This window comes from Choloepus didactylus, chromosome 21 (genome assembly GCF_015220235.1).
Source record: "Choloepus didactylus isolate mChoDid1 chromosome 21, mChoDid1.pri, whole genome shotgun sequence".
Lineage (NCBI taxonomy): Eukaryota > Metazoa > Chordata > Mammalia > Pilosa > Megalonychidae > Choloepus > Choloepus didactylus.
In genome coordinates, this window is record NC_051327.1 from 47,600,824 (window position 1) to 47,622,422 (window position 21,599).

General features: G+C 48.2%; 2 protein-coding genes and 1 long non-coding RNA gene across 10 annotated transcripts in view; 1 reads left to right on the forward strand and 2 right to left on the reverse strand.

Moving 5' to 3' along the window:
* SGF29 (SAGA complex associated factor 29) overlaps positions 1-1,560 on the reverse strand; it is a 47,701-nt gene extending 46,141 nt beyond the window's left edge. The window contains exon 1 of the mRNA XM_037813889.1: positions 1,366-1,560. The gene's annotated coding sequence lies outside the window, so the exon portion shown is untranslated. The remainder of the gene's footprint in view (positions 1-1,365) is intronic.
* NUPR1 (nuclear protein 1, transcriptional regulator) lies at positions 1,234-10,487 on the forward strand. 7 transcript variants are annotated; one of them, XM_037813890.1, is made up of 6 exons: positions 1,234-1,455; positions 6,123-6,328; positions 9,200-9,292; positions 9,438-9,575; positions 9,705-9,854; positions 10,159-10,487. In XM_037813890.1, exons 2-5 carry the CDS (start codon positions 6,271-6,273, stop codon positions 9,839-9,841), a joined length of 426 nt encoding a protein of 141 aa, XP_037669818.1. In that variant the 5' UTR covers positions 1,234-1,455; positions 6,123-6,270; the 3' UTR covers positions 9,842-9,854; positions 10,159-10,487. The 7 variants fall into 7 exon arrangements, with proteins under 7 accessions (XP_037669818.1, XP_037669820.1, XP_037669819.1 ...); XM_037813892.1 differs by having other exon boundaries at positions 10,169-10,487; XM_037813891.1 differs by having other exon boundaries at positions 6,212-6,328.
* Positions 10,488-15,115: 4,628 nt separating this feature from the next.
* LOC119518254 lies at positions 15,116-20,038 on the reverse strand. Of its 2 annotated transcripts, none has more exons than XR_005213695.1 (3): positions 19,757-20,038; positions 18,765-18,888; positions 15,116-15,354 (listed from the first exon to the last, which is right to left on the reverse strand). It is a non-coding gene; the product is annotated as an uncharacterized LOC119518254 (long non-coding RNA). The 2 variants fall into 2 exon arrangements; XR_005213694.1 differs by having other exon boundaries at positions 18,769-18,888; positions 19,757-20,034.
* Between the last annotated feature and the right edge of the window lie 1,561 nt (positions 20,039-21,599).

Genomic DNA, 21,599 nt, shown 5'->3' on the forward strand with positions numbered 1-21,599 from the left:
CAAATTTAAACAATCTGGCAGTTCCTCAAAAAGTTAAACACGACCCTGGCAATTCCACTCCTAGATATATACCCCAAAGAATTGAAAACAGGGCCTCAGACATTTAATGCTGAGTGAAATAAGCCAGACCCAAAAGGGCAAATATTGTATGATTCCACTTCTATGAAATACCTAGAATAAGCACATTCATAAGAGACAGAAAGTAAATTGGAGGTTATGGGAGGGGTAGGGGGTAGGGGTATTTAATGCTTAATGAGGAAAAGTTTTTGTGGTGATGGTAACACAACACTGTGAATATAATTAATACAGCTAAATTATACACTTAAAAATGATTAAAATAGAAACTTCTATATCTTTAACCACTCAAAGTTTTTGGTCTGAGCAGCTGCAATGGTGGTGCCAGGAACTAGGATGGGAAGATTGGGGAAGATACATGTATGCGAAGGGTAAAAATAAAAATTTCTTATGGTCATGTCTGAGATGCCTATTAGACATTTAAGAGATGTCATATCGGAGTTGAATATAAGAATCTGGAGTTCGAGTAGAGCACTGGACTGAAGAAAGGAATTTGAAAGTTAGCAGCACAATGGGTGGTATTCATATTTATTTATTTAAAGCCTTGAAACCGATACTAGGGAGTGAACATAGGGAAGAGAGGTAAGACTAGGCCCTGGGATAGTTCAGTAGTAAGATAAGGAGCAGGGGCAAGAACGAGCGGGACTGAGGGAAAGAACGTTCCGGAAGCCAAATGAAGAAAGTGTTTGAAGAAGGGACAGTGATCAAATCCTGCTGCCGTTTGAGGAAACAACTTAACCCTGAACTTGGCAACCTAGAGGTCACTGGTGGCTTTGACGACAGCTATTTCAGTAGAAAGATGGGGGCCAAAGCCTGATCAGGGTGGGCTTAAGAAAGACATGGAAGAGACAAGATGCTCGCGAGCACAGACTCAAGCCTTTGGCTGCATAAAGGGGCAGGTAAATGAGGCCGTAACTGGAGTTTCTGGAGGAGAGAAGAGTAAGGTTGCTGTCTGCTGTGAAGATGGACACACTCTGAGGAAATAATAAAAACTGCTAACGTGCGAAGCCCATCCTCGCTGCTCGTCTTCTCGCACCCGAACCCCACGCGTCGCGTTTCCCACCCTCACCCGGGGGCCGATGGGACGCACGCGCAGACCCCAGGGAAAGCCGGGCGCAGGGCCACCCCTTCCTGCCCTGAACCCCGCCTCTTCCCGCCCCGGGCGCGTGCGCACCGCCCCTCCACAGCCGCCGCAGCGTGGCCCCGAAAGGGAGATGCGCAGGAGGGACTCCTGACCCTTAGTCCCCTCGATTCTGCGGAAGTCCCCAACGGCGACCCATCCCCACTTACCGAGTCACGGACGAAACAAGCACGTCGCGCTGGAAACTGCGACGGCGAGAGCAGGCGCGCCCCTCTAACCCTTTACCACAGCTGCGCAAGGTAACGCACTTGAGTTCGAAGATTCGCGGCGCGTCGAAAACCTCACACCCTTTTCTCCCCTTTATGATCCTGGTCGCAGCCCGGAGGACACTTCTCTACGCATGCGCAGTCTTTCCCGTGTGACGTGCCGCGCCGCGCAGCCCCTTGGGAAAGGTAGTTTTGACCCACTATTCCCGGCTCTTCAGCTGATTTTACAAACCAGGGTCCTTGAGTCCGTTTTCGGTGTCATCTTCCATTCTTTAAAGCCTTTATTAAAAAACAACAAAACGATAACAGGCATATCTTTGGATCAAGAACCGTACTTCTAGGGAGTTTTCCCAAGGAAAATATTAAGGATCTAGACAAGCATTTAGCTAAAATGGTTTTTATCTAAGGACATGATGGTATCTTATGATTTCTTACATAATCCCTACCATAGTTGAAAAGTATTTGTTTGACTATTTGATAGACTTTCAGGCCTTGTGAGGTCAGGATAATCTGTTCTGCTCACCTGTGTATGCCCAGAACCCAGCACAGTGTCTGGCACATAGCAGGCCCTCAAATATTTATTCATTAGAGAATCTCAGAATCCGATACTGAAACTGTTTCAGCCCCAAACTTAGCACATCATTTTCCCCCATCAAGCTTGCTTTTCTTCCTGAGGTCTCCATCGCAATGCCATGACCATCCACCCAGTCTATTCTATACCCTGCATTTTATGAAGGTTATGCTAGCAGGGATTTTGCAATTTTTGCATTTGTAAAGGTCTCAGGAGCTATCTTTCCTGATTGTCAAATGTAGGAGAAACTTCTGGTTTAGAGGTTTTTTTTCTTACCTTTAATTTTTGTTTTTTTCTGTATGAATATGTATTCCTTGGCTAATTTTTTAAAAAGTGTTTTAGAGTATTGCATACATGTAAGGGATAGCTCTGTCCTCCCCTTCACATCCAAATTTCTTAAAAGAATTGTCTGTTCTTGTTTTTATTTCTCACATGCTATTCGAGCCAGAACCTGGGAATTATTGTCATCCCACCCCTCCCATAGCCAATCCATCACAAAGTGTGTATAATATAAAAATAGTAACAGGTCACATTTGTTGGGCACTTATTATGTTTTGGGCACTGTTAAAATGCTTTGCATGGCACATAATCCCATCTGCTATTCCATCTCCACCACATCCACCCTAGTCCAAGCTGTCTACCCTCTTGTCTGAATAGCTGCAAACGCTTTTTATTTCTGTTTTTCTTAATTGCAGGTGCAGAGGTTGAGTTACCCATATTTCTCATTTCATGGCACACTATCATCACTGGGCTCTGGACAGCCTCTGTCCTGTCTCATATATTTATGCCCTTTCATCTCCTTTCTCGACTCCTCCCCCTTTCCCGAATAATGTGGGTGGATATCCTGGGTAAAAACATGCATGTTGTTTAGTGTGCATTTTTTTCCTTAAAATTTTATTTTGAAATAATTTCAAACTTACAGGACAGTTGCAAACATAATACAAAAACCCTTACAGAGAACTCCAACATTCCCCCTACCCAGATACCCAGAATCACCAATTTTAACATTTTGCTACATTTGCTGAATCATTCTATTTATCCATCTATCTATACATCAATCCATCTATCTGTCTGTCTCTTCATCTATTTATCTATTTTCTAAACATAGAAAAGTAGGTTGTATATATCAGGTTCCTTGAATACCTTATACTTCCATGTATATTTCCCAAGAACAAGGATCTTTTGCTTATATAACCACTATCAGTACAGTTATCAAATTCAAGAAATTTAACATTGATATAAGGTTTACAGTCTATCTTCCAATATTTTTCAAATGCCCCAATGTCTTTTTCAAGCTTTTTCCCCTCCGTTATTATATCCAGTCCTGGATTGTGCATTGCATTTGTCATTGTTTCTTGTGTTGCTCTTTTTTTCAAATTCTGGAAATGTCTGTAGAACATACACTTTCCCATCTCAGCCACTCCCAATCATACCTTTAGTGGGATTAATCACAGCCACAATGTTGTGCCCCCCTTACCACTGTCCATTACCAGAATTTTCCCATCACCCCAAACTGAAACCCTATTCTCACTAGCCTGCCAGTATTTTTAATTTCTCTAAATGGTATTGTGTTATAAACCTCATCTTCATTTTTACTTTTTTCACTCAGCTCTTCGCTTTGAACACCTGTCATTGTGCAAATACCCAGCACATAGGTCCCCTTCTGGCCTGTGCGATGATTTCTCTGGGACGTATGACCAGGAGTGGGACTGAGCCGTGGCCTCTTCCATTATCTCCCTTATCCATTCTGGTCCCTCTCTAATCCCTTCTCCACACTGTGGCCAGAGTGATCTTCTTGAAATGAAAATGTGTTCCTGTCCCTGGCACCCCCAATCCTTCCCCACCTCCCCCTCCAGCTCAGCCTCCCGGGTCTTCTTTAGAGGTCCCATAGCCACACATTCCTCCTCCTGCAGGGCCTCTGCAAAGACCACCCGGAGCACATTTCTCTCTTCCTGCCCTGGATGACTCCTGCTCATCTTCATATCTCCCTGACTGGGTTACATCCTCTATTATAATCTCTCATAGCACCGTGTAGACCTTCTGTAACATGGAAACACAGTTTGACAGTTGTTCGTGACATAATTTGATTCATGTTTATGTTTATCACTATATGTTTAGCACTTAGCCCAGTGCTGTGTCTGTTAAATGAAAGAACAAATGAAGGTGTTTCTCTGCTCAGGGAAGGCCACTGGGAGGGGCTGGTACCCTGCTGGGGTGACGGTTGTAGAATTGGGTCCTCAGCTTTGCAGGACCAGAAATTCCATTTCATTAGCAGCCGCTCAGGACAGACTTGCACAGGTGCAACTCAAGAGAGCCTGAGACGTAAACCAGGAGCCCTGCTGAGTCGTAAAGGGAGTTTCACTCCTCTTGCCTGGGCAGCACCATCCCTTCCTTTGAGAAAGCCACAGCATGGCAAAGAAGTCAGGCCCTTCTGCTCTCTTCTTCAGTGTGTGTCCTCCAAGAATCCCATCTGAAATCCTTTTCCCAAAAGCCCTGAAAAGTCACGGGAATCTTTACCAAGGTCTCTTGAAAACACCAAGGAGGGAGTTAAGATAGCACAACTTGCTAAAATTCCCCTTTGCAGATCCCTCCCTCCACTCAGTTCCACTGTTGAGGACAAAGCTCCCATCTCTCCCTCCTCTTTGCCTTTTCCCCCTTCAGGATTGTCTTTTTGCATCTGTGTAAGGCCATCTGTGTAAAGCCACCTTGTGTCTGTTCATGCCCACCTAACAGCAGCTGAGCGAAACAAAAGGCTCTCCTTTGGCAGGCAGGGAGGCAAATGGGAAATGCTCAAATTTAATGAGTTGTGTCCCCAATACATGTACTAGAAGCCACACCATGACCAGAAGGTGGCATTGTATGCATGGAATCCAAAGCAGGGAGGGGGAAAAAATAAGTTCACTCTTAAAATTGCTTTTTTTTCCTGCTTATAAAATAGGTATACATTGTGAAAAATTCAAACTTTTCAGAGCTATAGAATCTATAATGGAGAAAGTAAAAGGTTTCCATAATCCTAGCCTAGGATATCACCACTATGAAGAGTTTGGTATACATCCCACTCCCCATTTTTGTTTCATTAACTGAAATAATTTTTCTAAAAAATAGGATCCTAGTATATATAATGGTCTGCATCCAGCTTTTTTTACTTAACAATGTACTGTAGACACCTTTCTCACCAGAGCTAGGGTTAGAGTATATTTTAAATGGCTATGGAACATTTCACAAAAGGAGGCTGATCTGTCCCCCACTTGGACACTTGTTTCTTGCTTTTCACCACTGCAAATGAGGCTGCAGTAAACATCTTTGAACCCGCATCTTTACTTAACTTGGGGAGTATTTGTGTAGAAGACTCCTGGAAGTCGAATTACAATATTGGGGTGTTGGTACGTTTTCCATTCTTATCAGTATTGCCCATTGGAAGATTGCATCCTTTATTTTCAAAATGCTGATATCACAGAGCTAAGAAAAATTCCAGGCCCAGCTTCCAGGTTTGACGGTTTTTCTGGACCAGGATTGAAGATCAGACAAATGCTATTTCACCTCATTTAAATGTCTCGTGTCCCCTTGGTACACAGCAGTGGCACTGACCCACCTCGATGACACATCCTGCCTTTGGCCTGGGAAGCTTCAGATCTTTTGAGCCAGTGACTTCTGCATCCCCAGGCCGTTCCAACTTTCTTGATTTGGATGGTGTAACTCCTGGAGTTGGGCATTTCTTGCAGTCTTTCCCACAAATTGCCATCCTTATTCAAGCTTCATCACCTCCAGGAAGTCTACCCTGATCTCCCCGCCAGGCCTCTCGGGCTGGGTTCGGTACCCTTCAGGGAATTCTCCCAGCCCCCTTTGTTCACCTTGGGCTGATTACACTGGGCTATAATAGTTGTGCCTGGCAACCACCTGGAATGTCATAAAGGTACAGTCACAAGCAGAGAAAAATAAACTTCCTGGTCGTTAATTACACACATACCTGGAGGCCAGAAGATGGGAAAATACACATCTTGACTCTTCCCTTGCAGTCACCTTTCAGACCCTACAGGGCCCATCTTGAATGGGTTCCCAGAAGTCCTTTCTCTCTTGGCCACCCTCCCTCTCCTCCTTCCATGCCCCTAGAGTCTGTTCTCTCTTCCAGCACCTACAAGGTCAGGGCCAAAGCCACTGGCTGCATGGACGGTCACAGTGTCTTTGTGGTCTCTGTGGGACTAGGATTGCGCCTCTCAGTTTCCTCAGAGCAGAGCGTCCGCAAGCTGAACGGGCAGTACTGATCTTAGCGTAACTTCATGTACTCAGCTGGACGTGTATGGAGTCTGTGTGCCAGCCATCGAGGATGCAGCAGGGGTAAGAGCCGGATTCCTGTCCTAGTGGTAATAATAAACATTTGTGGAACATCTAACTATGTCTTAGGCATGTGCTAAGCCTTAGTAAGAATTAGTCTTTTAATCCTCACAACCAACCCCGTGAGGTAGGTACTGTTATTAATCCCATTTGACAAATGAGGAAACCGAGTCACAGAAGGCTAAATAAATTGTCTAAGGCTTCACAACTAACAAATGGCAGAACCAAGCTTTGGACCCAGGCATTCTGGCTCCAGAGCCTCCTCCTTTATCCACTAACTAAACTAGACCCAACAGTCGCTTTCTAGTGGGAACAAATAATAGAGAAATAATAAAGATACCTTTGGTCAGTGACAAGGGAATGCTATAAAGAAAGTAAAATCAAGTCAAGGTAATAGGATGAGGAATACCGAGGGGCTGGGGGGGTCTCTGGGTGGTATTTTCAACAGGGATGTGCCCTGCTGGCTGGAGGTCACCTCCCCATCCCACAGAGCTTCCAGAGGGCGTGGCTGCACCCACAGCACTGGGCCTGGCCCGAGGCCGGCTGTAATAACAGCTTGTGGAGGAGGGAAGGTGCCTCCGCACACACAGGGCCAAACCTTCACCAGTGTTTGACCAGCTGTGCCGACCAACAAAGAACGCTGCAATGGGGGGTGGAGGGCAGGTTGACCGCGATGAGGAATCTGCTGCTCACCAGCTCTGTGGTCTTGAGCAGCCCACACTCTGAGCCGTGGTTCCCATTCTTGGAAGAGTGGGGCAGTAGTAGGGCTCATGCCTGGCTCTGGGCTACGCCTGTCCCCCAAGATCTCACAGGCAGGATCGGGCCAGGCCTGGTGGACTCGCTCCTCACCAGGGCCAGCATTGCCCTCTCGGGGGCCCCTTGGGAATCAGGGGTGTTGTCATGGTCATTGCAGTGAAAGAAGATAACACTAGCTTTTACTGAGTGGGTTAAAGAGGCCTGAAGAGCTAGGACAAGCAGGAGAGTCCCCACGATGAAGTATGGTCCCACGTCCTGTCCGATGTTTGAAAGTTCTGCCAGACATTCAGGAAGTGAAGCACTGATTTATAATTACCGAAACCTAGAGCCTGCTACCACACTTAGGGATAAAGCCCACTCCTTTGCAAGAACACCTTCTTTCCTCATTTGCTCCACCTCCAGGGTCATTAATTTATGTTATCTTTACTTAGTGTTATTTCCCTCTTTTCTCTTATCATTTGACGTGTTATGATCATCCCAACCCTGTTTTTATTCCCGTGTGTCCTCCTGTCTTCACTTTCAGTTCCCGTGTATTAAAGGATCACACAAATCTGGGAAACAAAAGCTAAATTTAATTCTGGCTCAGGCAAGGGAGAAACACAAGCAGAAGTGTTGCTGCTTGTTAAACAGAGGAGACTGGTTATTATAGGATTTGGGGGAAGGAGGCAGTTTAGGTAACATTGAAGTGGAACAGTGTTTTTGATAGGCTCAAACCCAAGTGGGAGTGTACAGAGAGAATTAACATCCAGCCTGGGCTGAGAGGGTCCTGTTTCCTTGGAAATCACAGGGTTTAAAAATTTTAAAAGGAGTAAGTGGAATGTCGCGGCCTCCTAGTTCCCTTTCTGCCCCTGGACGGCGGGCGCTGGGAGTTGGGGCCCCAGCATCAGGTGAAACCTGAGCGGGCAACTGAGGCCGTGACCTCTCTGGATCAGCGTGACACAGACGGTTCAGAACCTTCAGGCAAGAGTGGAATATTCCATTTTCACGTGTTTCTTATCCAAGCCCTTTCCTTAAGTTCATATTAATTCATAATAAATAGGTACCAATATCTACCTCAGTCATATCCATATTTTGAAATACATATTATCTTATTAAAAATTAATTTCCTTTTTTGTCTCTTTTATGTTACAGTTAGGGCATTATATTGTTTTTGTTTTTTTTTTTTAATTATGTGACTAACCCTTATGTAGTACTCAGGCTGTACCAGGCACTGTTCTAAGTTCCTTTCCATGTATTCATTTGATCTGCACACCAACTCTCTGCGGTGGATACAGTTCTTATCAACCTCAATTTATAGAGGAGAAAACAGGCACAGAGAGTTTGAGTGACTTTTCCAAGGTCACACAGGAAGTAGTGCATCATGGGTTTGTACCCGGGGCATCTGGCTTCAGAATCTGCACTCTTAACCATCTGTAAGCCTCCCTTTCAGGTGAGGGAGCTTACTTCGGGGCCCCCTTTCAGGATAGTAAGGGGGCTTTCCAAGAAATTTCTTATAAAAAAGGGGGTGTAGATGTGATGGGCGGAGAAGCCAGCACACATTAGGAACACAGTACAGGGAAGTGGGATTGAATTGAGAAGGGTGCATGTGGATGTACTCCCCCGCTGTCCCCCTTCACCCCATGTTCTATCATTATGGCCCTAATGTGTGGCCGTGACCCAGGCCCGGGAGGGGCACAGGGGCAGAGAGCGGGGAACGGACAGGCTAGAGTCAGCCCAGGTGAGACCCTCGTGCCCCCACCAGCCCCGGCTCCAAGGACTCTTTATGCCCAGACCCTGCCCCCTTCCCCCTCCTCCCTGAGGGGCAGGGATCTCCTCTGTGGAAAAACACCCAGCTGGGCGAGCTCCAGTGGAGAGAGGGTGAGGGGGGCCAGGACTCACAGACCCAAACCCTCTCCGCTCGCGTGACTCGTGTTTACTGGGCCGGGTTCTGGAAAAGGGCCAGATTGCATCAGACAGGGCCTGAGGGACCACAGCCAGACCAGGCTGAGGCAGAGACACGGCCTTAAAAACTGGGAGGCGAGAGGCACCTGAGAGGGGAGCCAGACATAGGCAGACCAAGCTCTAGAAGACGACGAGAGAGGAGAGGGTCAGTGGACATGACGGCCGCCTTCCCACCAGGAGCCAGCCCCTCCCGGCAGCCCTCAGGCCCCGAGGAGGACGAGCCCGGCCTGGATGAGTACGACCTCCACAGCCTGAGCCATCGCCACCTGGGTGAGGCGCACTCTGCCCCCTTCCTGGCCTTTCCACTTCCATCCCTGCCCCCCTGCAAACTGACCCCCCCTTGGACCAGGACCCTTCCTTGGGCTTCTCTCACTCCTAGCCCTTGTCCAGCCAACCTAATCCCTTGACTCCTCAGGTCAGCCTGGGGCCCCCAAGTCACGCCCTTCTGTTCCCCCATCCACTGGACCCCAGGGCCTCACCCATTTACAGAATACTGGAGCAGCGACAGATGAGCCAAGGCCCCTCTTTCACACTTGGAAACAAGCTGACAGAGGTTGGGACTGCCCCCCCCCCCACTTACCTGGTGACATGCCCCCAGTCTTCTTTATCCAGCCCGAGCTCTATCTCCCTGCAAGCCGGCCCACCTGCCCCTCCGCTGAGACCCCTTGTCCTTGGTTTCCAGGACGGGGAGGCCGGAAAGGTCGCACCAAGAGAGAAGCCGCCGCCAACACCAACCGCCCCAGCCCTGGTGGGCACGAGAGGAAACTGGTGACCAAGCTCCAGAATGCAGAGCGGAAGAAGCGAGGGGCACGACCCTGAGGCCCAGCTGGAGGTGAGGGGTCAGAGGGCACAGAGCATCGGTGGGGGTCCCAGGGTGGGGAAAGAGGTCTCCAGAACTCCTGGGGTCTCACGTGGAAGAAAAGGAGACACACCTTTGGCTCTGAATTTCCTAGTGGCCAGAACAAAAAGGGAAACAGAACCTTTCCAGTTGCTGGGAAATTTGGTTTACAGATAGAGAAACTAAAGCCCAGAGATAGTCAGGCACGTCTCTGGAGTCACCGAGCAAATGAGCAGGAAAGACAGAATTAGAACCAGGGTCTCAGCCCCTTTCATCACCTGCTTCCCCCCTCTCCCAAATGACGCCAGAGCACGGACCCCACAACCCCAGCAATGGAGACAGGACCGCGGAGACCGGACCACGGAGGAATTAGGACCTGGGGGCAGGACCCAGGCCTGCTTTTCCCCCTCCTCACCCCCAGAACTCACCCCACCTGACCAAAGCTCTCAGGGCCACCAAGGGAGCACCCCAGCCCCCAGAAAAATGGCAAGATGAGGAGCAAAAGGCAGGGAATGGCAAGGTGGTGTCAGGGAGGGGGTCCCCCCCCCCCAAAGGGAAAGACGCCTAAGAAACCAGAGCTCCCCCAGAGCAGCGGTGACAATAAAGAGACCAAGTACGGCAGCTACAGCTTGTGTGTTTTTATCTTATCCTCTGTGTGTGTGCACACAGAGGCACGTTTCTGCCCCCCTGCATTTGCATGAACTGATGAGAGCATTTTTTGTAGGTCCATATTTGGGGGCTTCTGTTTTCATAGGGGCCCGCTCCTGCCAGCGCGTGTTTTGGTCTGCCTGTGTTTGGGTGGGTACATTTCCATGGTTTCTTATTGGATGCAGGGCAATTTCCTGTTTCTCTGCACAGTTGCCCAGGAAACACACTCTCTCTCCCCTCCCACACATTCGCTGAATCACAATCTATTGATGATGTTGTGTTGGAGGAAAACCACCTTTTGAAAGAAATGTTACTTTTGGGTGCTATCCACATGATGGAGAAAATTGAGATTTAAGACACTGAGAGACTTAGGGCTCAGATTCAAGGATTTTTATTGTCTGCAAGCACGAGGTAGGTCTCCTTGCCCAGGGAGCTGCCAGGACAGGATTCCAGGAGGTCAGCTGGGGAAGATTCTCACTCAGTGCTGGCAGCCTCAGAACCAGTTAGAGGAAGAATGGAGTGCAAAGAAGGAGTGGGGTTGGAGCTAAGAGGATATATTGGTTGAGATTGAGGCCACGGTAATAAAAGACTCAAACAAAACAGGATAGAAAGTTACTTCTCTCACATAACAGCTCCAAGAGTAAATACTCCAGGGCTAAAATGGCAGCTCCACCGCATCAGGAATTCCAAGGACTTTTATGACTTTGCTCTGCCATCCTCAAAACACGGCTTCCATCTTGAGCCCCAGATGGCTGGTCCAGTGCTGGCCTTTGCATCTGCATGTCAGTCCCTGTGTGGAAAGGAAGGGGAAAGGGGCCCAGGGAGGTCATATTTTAAGGTCATATTTTAGGAAATGTATTATTTAGCTGCTTAGCCACATGTTAGGAAAAACTTGAGTGAGGGTGGGGTTTTATTATTAAAGAATGAATAGTAGAAAAAAACATCAGGACATACTGTTCACAGACAGATTCAACAGAAGTGGGGCAGGGGAGAGAGAACTCTTAGACCTGGCTCTGGGCAGAGCTTTTTGCCTTTTGTCTGACTCCTTTCACATAAGCCCTGGGCTGCAAAACCAGTTGTTCCTCAGAACACAAGAATCTCAACAGAACAATGAAGCACCCACTGGAGCAGTGACAGACACACAGCGGGCTAAGGCCAGCTTGGACCTTTGGAGACATCTACCCATCCCCCTCCCTTGAGTCCAGCTTAAAATAGACACACAAAAAGGCATCTACCCCAACCCCACCCCACCCCATGCTAGGATCACCTCTGCTTGTTTGATTACCCCTAGGGATGGAGAACTCACTACCTTTGAAGGTTGCCTAATTCCACTAATGTGAGCTGAAACCTCTTTCTCCCTCCTCCCCTGAACTTGCTTCTGTTTTCTGGTCTGTCTGAGATGCCCTTGCTCCCATCCCATCCTTCAAGGCTCAGTTCAAATGCCTCCTTCTCTTCAACATTTTCCCCGACTTCCCTCCACCACCCATCTCCTCACCCCCACCCTGGGCAGATCTCTCCTCTGCACTCACACAGCACACCTGTGCCCAGAGTCTCACAGTCATTTTGGCCAATAGCTCCTTCAGCTTTGCCCCTGAACTCTTCTGTCCAGACCAATTATTTTGCTCATTCAACAAATGTTTATTGGATGCCTAATGTATTCCCAGGGCCAAGCTGAAAGCATGGACTGTGAGGAGGGACAAGTGGGGTCCTGGTATGACTGGAATTAGGCCTTAGGGCCACTGTCAGTTTTTGAACCTGGGAGGCAAATGTCAGGAGCAACCCTGGGCAGCGGGCTTGCTCAACCCAGCAGTGTTTTGTCAGCCTCAGAAGCTGGTGTGTGTGTCAGCCTCAGCAATCTGGGGTGTCAACATCAGAAAACCATCGCAGAAGCTCCTGTGTACTGAGATCCCACTCCAGGCCAGGTGTTCTATAGGCATTGCTCTATTTAACCCTCACTCACCCCAATAGGATATACTGTCACGGTTCTCATTTTACAAACCAGAAAACTGAGGCTCAGAGAGGTTAAGTAACTTGCCCAAGGTCACACTGGACCTGTAGGACCTGTAGGACCTGGCATTATGAACTCTGGCCTTTGTGATTTTCAAAGCCTGGGCTCTTTCCTTTTCACTCGTGCCTGAGTTTAGAAACATGTAATGACAATGGGGGACTCCTAGATTCTAGTTAATTCCTGGTCAATTGCTCCTTCTGAGCCTCAGTTTCCTCACCTGTCAAATGGGGAGATGAGTTTCTCCTCTGTCTACTTCAAAGAAGAGAACGAGGGTTGGGAAGTGCTGTGTCCCTGGCTAGAGGTGGCCACTCCCTGTTTGCTGGGTCCTTTGACACTTGCCAGGAGGCCCCACACCCACCCCTCCATCCTGGCCTCCGATTGGCCTTCCCTGGTCCTGCCCTGCCCCGGTACAGCCTGTGGCTGGGAGGCCTTTAAGTGGCTGTTCCGTTAAGGCAATTCTCAGAATCACAGAACACTTGGGTCTGCAAGAATCCCTGGGGTTAGAGCCCAGCTCTCCTACTTTGCAGACAGGGACATCAAGACCTGAGCATGTTAGGGACTGGCTTGAGGTCACACAGAGGACTGGGGACCCAGTAGGGCAAGAACACAGCTCCCCTCCAGAACGCCTGCTTTTGTTTCACCCTCCTTCTTTTCCTAAACCCTTTCTTTTTCTTCTCCTGGTTGGACATACTGTTTCCCCAACATACTGCTGCCTTTCCCCTCTGGGGCTTACGAAAATGCCCCCGTCAGGTTTCCACAATTCTAAGGATTCCCAGCTCCCTGCAGAGAATTGGGACACTCACTATGAGGCCGTTTATTTGTTTTGCAAACATCCTGGTCCATATCCTCCTCCACCCGCCCTTTCTCAAAGACCCACTCTCAGATATATATACACACACACATATATATATATATATATATATATATATATATATTAACTTCAGACTCATCCAAAGTTGATTTTCAACTAGCACTTCTTAAAGGTAATGCTACTAACAGTAATTGTCATAACTACCATTATTGGTTATCTGTCTCGGGGCTTCCCCAACTCCACCTTTCACATAGCACTTTCAGGATTTCTGTCATATGTGACGTCAAGGGATGACATTATTCCCTTAGCATTTAAAAAATTTCCGCAACTTTTTTACTCAAATGTATTTAAAAAGGAAACTATATAACTACCAAAAATGGAAATTACAATCACCTGCCATAATTAAAAGATAACTGTAGGGCGGGGAATGGGGAATTAATGCTTAATGGGTGCAGAGTTCCCATGTGGGGTGATGGAAGTTTTGGTAACAGATGATGGGGCAGGTGGGAATGTAATTAACGTCAGGAATTGTATGCTGGAAAGGGATTCAAATGGGAAATTTTATGTTGTATATGTTACCACAGTAAAAATTTAAAACAAAACCAAACAAAAAACCACCCCAACACCACCACGAAGAGTGATCACTAATGGAAGCTAGGGCCTTTGGTTAATAACATATCGATCTTGGTTCATCCGTGTAACAAATGCACTACATTAAAGAAAGATGTTAATGACAGAAGAAACTGGGTGGGGAAAGGGGGGGGTTAGTACAATGAAAAACTTGGCTGGTCTTTGTCCCCTGTTCTTGGGGAAGCAACCTCTGCAGCTTTGGAATTCCCTGTGATGAACGTGTCTTTTGGGGGGCCCAGGACCACACCTGATGGTGACAAGGTGGGGCCTGCACACCAGAGAGACTGAAGGTGTGATGAGAGGTTTGGGGCTTTGGGCCTCCTCCCACCGGCCCACCACCCCAACCTCAGGGAGGGGATTGAGTTCAACACATGGACGTTCATTCTATTAATCTTTCCTGGTAATGGAATCCTGCATCAACTCAGGACACTCCAAGCTCCAGAAAGGCTCTACGATGGAGAAGACACATCCTCTGACTCCTCATGGAGAGGACAGGCAAGCTCGCCTACTTCAGTCCCTCTTGGACCTTGCCCTTTGTGTACCATTTTTGCCTTCTTATTGGTATCCTCTTACAATAATAAAACTATATTCATAAGTATAGCATTTTCAGTGAATTCTGGGAGTCATTCTAGCAAATTATCAAACCCATGGGAAGGTGGGAGTCCTGAATTTGTGGGCCTGGGCCCCCAAGCTTGCGACTGGTGCCCAAAGGGCCATCTTGTAGGGGATCGATCATAACCTGTGCCGTCCGGCCTGACTCCCCATAGTTAAGAGTCAGAATAGAATCAGACTGAGTTACTGCAGTATTTGCAGTTGGTGTCAGAAGCTGTGTTGTTGCTGTTTGGAACTTGTGACGCTCTACGGGGGTATACAGGAACCCTGTACTTTCTTGGCAATTTTTCTGTAAACCTAAAATTGCTCTAAAGAATAAAGGCTATTAAAAGATTATTAAAAAAAAAAAAAAAAAGGTAAAAAGGAACATGTAGCTATAACATTAAGTTCACCTGTGCACTACCTACAATGACTTACGATAAGTGTATACCTTGGGGAAGGGCTGGCTGGTTACGAGCCAGACATTGTGCCAGCTGCCTTGCTGAGCTGACCTGAGGGTTTTTGTTTTCCTTGGCTGCTCAAGCAAATATCATGAAATAGGCCAGGTTAAACAACGAGGATTTATTCGCTCATGGTTTGAGACTGGGAAAAAGTACAAATCAAGGCGTCATCAAGGCGATGTTTTCTTCCGATAGACTCTGAAGTGCTGGGGCTGGCTGCTGGCACCTCTGGGTCTCTAGCTGGTCACAGGGCAAGGCACATGGTAGCGTCTCCTGGTCTCTCCCTTCTCCTCCAGGTTCCACTGATGTTCAGCTTCTTCCTTCCTTGGCTTTCTCTCTGTCTGTCTGAATTTCATTCAGCTTATAAAGGACTCCAATAACAGGATTAAGAGGTACTCTGATTGAGGTGGGCCACCCCTTAACAGAAGCTGCCTCATCCTAAGGTCCTACTGACAATGAGTTCACACCCACAGGAACGGATTAGATTTAAAACATGTCTTTCTGGGGTACCTACTGCTTCAGACCACAACATTGAGGGAAGGTCGTGGCTGCAGATTGGAATCACCCGGATGCCTGGACCCGAGACGCTGATTTAATTGGCCAGGGGTGCAGTCTGGGTATCTGGACTTCTAAAAGGTCCCCAAGTGATTCTAACGTGAGGCGAACTTTGAGGACCACTGATGCAGCGGGCTTTTGTGGCCTATTGCATCTAACAAAGATGGCCACACCAGGAGCTCCCATCTGCCCTGCTGTTGTTAGTGTGACCTTGACATCCATCCATCAAAGGAGGAAGACGGACCATGGGGGGAAGGGGGCTGTGTCCCTTCCTTTTGAATATGGAAGGACCTCTATGATTGCCTCGACTGAGAGAGAGAACAGTAGAAGTGGGGCCATCATACATTGCCATGCCCATCCACCTTGCTTGCGGGGGTTCTTGGAATCCAGCCGCCATTCTGTGAGGAGTCCAAACCAGCACACACTGGAAAGGCCACATGTGACTGGTGTTCCGGCCTTTGGCTCAGCTGAGGTCCCAGCCAGAAGCCATCACCAACCCCCAGATGTGAGGGGGACTGGGACCTGCAGTTGATTCTAAGCCCCAGCTGGCAAGTCACACCCAGCTGCTCAGTCCGCCCAGACAAGGCCCTTCACACTGTGGAGCTGAGACAAGGCATCCACACCGTGCCGAGTGCCAATTCCTGACCCACAGAATCTGGAAGCACATTAAAATGGTTGTTTGACACCTTGGGGGGTGGTTTGTCACACAGCAATCATAACTAGAACAGCTTTAGAGTCCCCCTACCTGAATCTGGATTCTGTCTGCAAACTTGACTATGACCTTGGACAGGGCAATTTCCTCATCTGTAAATGGGAGATGAAGATAACACCCACCCCTCAGGAAGATTTTGAAAACATAAGAAAATTGTTTTTCAAGCACTTAGCAGGGTACTTGGCATCTAAAAAGGACTTAAAAGAGGTATGGAGTAGTGGTTAATTTGCATGGGCCCTGGACCCAGACTGCATGAGTTCAAATCCCCACTCTGTTTACTTACGATCTGTGTGACCTTGGGCCAGGTATTTGACCCTTACATGCCTCAGTTTCCCCATGTGTGAAATGGGGAATGCGAATAACCATCAGCATAGGGCCCTTATGGTGACAAAGTGAGGTTAATGGTGTGAAGTGCATAGCAAACACTTGATTCAAACAAGGCGAGAAATGCGACTCTACTGTCTAACTTAATTTCCACTTCCCTGCTCCTCTGCCAGGTGGCAGGTGTTCACTGGGGGTCAGTTTGAGGCTTCCTTCTCCCTTTCCCCAGGGTTGCTGGGTAGAGTTAGGATGGGGTGCAGAATCCTCCTAGCCCCGATGCCATCGTTTTGGCATCCCAGCATCTGCGAAGATGCCCTCCTTCCTGTTTGCTCTTTACTCTCAACCCACACAGGCCCTGCTTTCATCTGTGTCCTCTGGGCCACCCACAGCCCCCAGGTTACAACAGAGTGTAGGGGCATCTCTGGGGTCTGCCCACCTGGAAAAGGGGGTACAATCCCCTCTATCCTCAGATGTTGCCAAACATTTGGAGAGATCAGGGCATGCAGCGGTTTCTCAGGGACTCATCACTTCTAAGGTCTCTTTGTCTTTCTCTCCAAGTTGCCTCTTCTTCAATTGGGGGAACATTTTCAAGTTTGTCCCCCACCCCCACGTTGCTTTTGCATCATTACGAATCTCTGTGTGCCTTGAGTCCCTTGGGCTGCTGACCTCAAAATGGAACTGTAGCAATGACAGCTCTGCGACCCCCCCAGAAATGGGATGAGTGTAAAAGGAAGTGTGAGGGAAAGTCCACCTCGGTTTGTATATAAAAACATGAGAAAACCACATGATTATGATCTCACTCAATGTTTACCAAAGCCCTGCAGGAGGGAAAGGACCCGGATCACAGGTGCACAGCTAGTCACTGGCTGAGTCAAGAGCAGCCCAGGTGTGCTGATACCCACATCCAAGCTTTCTAGAGAACTCTATGGCCTTCAGGGAGTCCTGGGGGGAGTAAGCAAAGAGAAGGCCCCAGTGGGAGCACCCCAGCCCCTGAGTTCCTGCACTCTCAGCCAGCCCTGACAGACAACTCCCCAAGCTCTGGAACCAGAAGCAGGTCTCTGTCAACCAGGAACTCTTTCTTTTCTTTGTGAAATAGAGTCTGCTTTTCTTTTCTGATCACAAAAGCAGTTATTGTGCTAGAATTACAAGATAATCCCCAAGCTTGGTTGGCTGGCTGGCCTCCTGACTGAACTTGGCCTTCTTCCAACTTTTGCAAAACCCCTGTTATAAAATTAATGTTTGTTTTCAATCACATCATGGAATGCTCACATTTGCTCTGGGCAACCTCATCCTGTTCTCTCTTTTCTGGAAAACTGTTTTGGAGGGTATTTTTTTTTTTTTTTACCATTTGGGGCAATAATTATTAATGCATCCAATGAATATTTATTGAGCACCTACCAGAGGCCAGGGACTATTCTAAAGGCTATAGAACAGCGGTCAACTGGGTAGACATTGTCCTTTCCTTGTGGAGCCTACATTCTAGTGGGAACAGACAATTCCAAGTGAATAAGCAAATAAGCAGTACTTTCAGCATGGTTTGTGCACTTCAAAATGCCTTGGTTAAGGAAGGTCTTACTGAGAAGGGGACATTTAGGTAAAGGAGAGAAGGAGTGAGTCATGCTGAAATTTGTTTATTTCCTTCAGACCACCTAGTGCCACCTGACATACTATATATTTTACTTATTTGTTTTATTGTCTGATTTGTTCACCACTGAACCCCCAGTGCCTGAACATAGCAATGCTTCAAACATATTTATTATAAATAAATAAATCTAATATACTACACAAATAAATCTTGACTGACTGAATAATGCTAGGAAGAAAAATAAAATGATTCGATTGAGAGTAACTGATGGCCAAGGGGAGGGGTCAGGAAATGCTTCTTTCAGGAGATGGCATTTGAACTGAGATAGGCATGATTACAAGGCACTAAGTATATAAAAACATTTGGTATGTATTGGTTATCTACTGCTGTGTAACAAATTACCCCAAAATGTAGAGGCTTAAAACACCAAACATTTATTATCTCACCATTCCTGTGGGTCAGGAATCTAGGTCTGGTTGAGCTGGGTGCCTCTGACTCGGGGCTCGCTCCCAACACTACAATCCAGGTGCTGGCTAGCGCTGCAGAACTCGGGGTGGGGACGGGATCTGTGTGGACACTCACTCACATGATTGCTGGCAGGACTCAGGTCCTTGCTGGCTGTTGGCTGAAGGCATCAGCTCCTTGCCACGTGGAGCTCTCCCTCAAGCTCCTCCCAAGGCAGCTAGCTTCCCCCAGAGCAAGGACTCTGAAAGAGTGAGGATAAGAGATGGTGGGCAAGACAGAAGCCACGGTCTTCTTGTTAGAGGTTAATCTCAGAAGTGATGTGGCTATATTTTATTTCATATAAATGAGTTGATAAGTCCAGTTATCTATTCTAATCCCTTACCACTCTCTGAAAGGCAGGGTAATGTAAGGGTGCTAGGGAGCTGAGGATTATGACTATGATTATGGAGAGTAGGGGGCCCTTACCCTCCTCTTGGGCAGATACCCAATGGAGAGGACAAGACCTCAGCCAGGGAATGACTGTGGAGAAAGGGGGTCAGGACAGATGGGGACAGACATTTTACCAAGCTTCCTGGCTTCCAGTGTGGCCCCAAATATGATGGGAAAGTGACAAAGTGAGCCAGCAGACCTCAAGGGGCTATGTGGGCAGGAATGAGGATGCCACAGGGGTGAGCCTGGGATTGAGAACTGATGACTGGACATGACAGTGGATTTTGAGAGAATACGTGAATGGCAGAGGACTCAAGAACCACATGGGCCCCTCTGCCAGTGCTCAGACCATTTTCTAAATTCGTGGAAGGAAATTCATACACTTTTGACTGGTAAACAGAAAGTGCTGGGGTTGGGGGAAGTCAGCCTGATCGTCTCTTGGGATGGGGAGGAAGTGGGGGTGGGGTGGGGTAGGTAGGGCCTCCTGAAGGCTGATTAGCAGTTGGTGAGGCTGGAGGGTAGGACACAGAGGTGGTGTTACAGATCTAAAACACAAGAAAAAGAAAAGCTGATGCTTCCTAGCAGCCTGATGGTGGACAAGCAATGGATACAGGCGCCAAAACGGCCTTTCCCTTCCAATAGATCTCCACCCAGGATGACCCTGAAAGACAAGAACTTACCTTATAACCTTTGTATCAAAGATGCCTACTGTCTTGGACAGCAGAGGGGCCTTTGCAAATTATGCACAAGTTGTGTCCACAGAGTTAAATCAAATTTCCCAAATTCAAACTGCGCATTCCGGAGACTCAGGAGTAGAAGCATCTGGGGCTCTTTCGTCCTGCCTCGGGTCAGAGACTTCAGTTGAGGGCTAAGGCGAGAGTCCATCCCGAGAACTACAACTCCCAGCATGCCGGCGAGGATGTTCGTGCGACACTCACAGGAAGCAGTGAAGGCTTCAAGCGCCCAGTGCCCCGACTTGGACCGACGGCCGTTGCACGCTCGTGGATGACGTCACATCTTCGCGCCGGAAGCTACTGCCGGGCCGTGGGCGGAAGCATTTGGGAACCTAGCGGTGTAGCGAGGCAGGATAGGAGGAGAGGGAGAGAGAGTAAGACAGGGTTAGAGGGCTGGCTGCAAGGGAGTTTCGGGGTGAGGGCAGGCGACCGCAAGCTAGAGGGGCTGGAGGTAGAAAGCGGGGTTGAAGGTGGGCTGACTAACCATGGGCGGCTGGGTAGGGAGGCCTAGCGTGTCCTGTCTTCTGTTTAGCTCCCTCCTGCCCCCCCCATACACCCCCATAGTTGGAAGCTGCTGGCCTGCTGGGTGGAGAAGTTGTGCCATACCCCAGGGGTTTCCTGCAGTTGTCCTGCGGGAAGACCTCTTCTGTCACCACCTTCCCAACATTGCCTGGCTCCCCATTGTCCATTTGACAGATTCCACATTCTTCAGTATGGTGTTCCAGGACCGCAGCCACTGCACCTTAGCCTGAGTGTTTTTTGCTCCCTTCACCGTACAGCTGGTTCCTGGCCCACAGTAGATGCTCACTAAATGTTCATGAATTATAGTGTGGAAAATGGCTTCACTTCACACCATACATTTCCCTCTCATTTGTCCCTGTGATATTTCTCCTTGTCAGAATTCCACTGATTCTCAGGAGTAGCCCTGCACATTATTGTGGTCTTTCTACTTTCCAAAGTTTCCACCATTCAGTCATCCATCAGATTGGACCCTCTCCAAAGCCCCATCAGGCAAATAGAGTCATCATTACCATTTTACAGATACAGGAACTGAGATGCAAAAAGAAAAGACTTGCTGGTGGTCATACAGTTGTTTTGAGGCAATGCTAGGGCTAGAACCTGGGTCCCCCAACTTCTTGGCCAGATTCAGGTCAGAGACTCTCTCTTGCAGGAAGCCACCTAGGATTCTCCTCAGGAATTGCCCTCTCCTCACACAGAGTCCCATGTCCTTTGTACCTTTCATGGCAATCCAACATGTTTCAGGGCTGTTTGTGTTGCCTCTAAGGGAGGCAGAATGAGGTAGGAGGATGGTCAGTAAAACTTTGCTGCCTCTGAGTTTGGCTGAGCCCACTCTGCTCTCCTCTTCTAGTAGCAGGTGGAAGAGGTATATTCCATGGCTCAAACCAGCAAGGACAGTAGCGGTCCCTGAGATCCTGATCATCCAGCTCTGCAAGGGGGTCCTGGCAAGTGGAGGCCAGTTTACCCACAAGATCTGTCACTTGCAGAGATAGGTGTTGGTGAGCCAGGATGGGGGCTTGGGGATAGGGAGGCAAGGCCTGACCTACCTCTTAGTTCTGTCCCGTTCCCTCACAGGCAGCAAGGTCACTTCTCTAATCTGCCCCTCTCTCTCCTCTACTGGGTCATGTGGCTTTCTATTCCCTGTGTTCTTTTGGCTCCTGCTAGCCAAAGGATCCTCAGTACCAGGGAGCACAAAGCTGTTGGGCTGTGGGGTGGAGGAAACAGAGTTTATCACACTCTCAGAATGAATACGGGAAAGATGCTTTCTTTA

Bases quoted from the DNA above. Each gene is read 5' to 3' on its own strand.
- NUPR1 (XM_037813890.1), top strand. From the start codon at position 6,271: ATGTACTCAGCTGGACGTGTATGGAGTCTGTGTGCCAGCCATCGAGGA. The intron at 9,293-9,437 runs GTGAGGCGCACT...TTGACTCCTCAG, and splicing joins CCTGAGCCATCGCCACCTGG to GTCAGCCTGGGGCCCCCAAG. The intron at 9,576-9,704 runs GTTGGGACTGCC...CTTGGTTTCCAG, and splicing joins TTGGAAACAAGCTGACAGAG to GACGGGGAGGCCGGAAAGGT.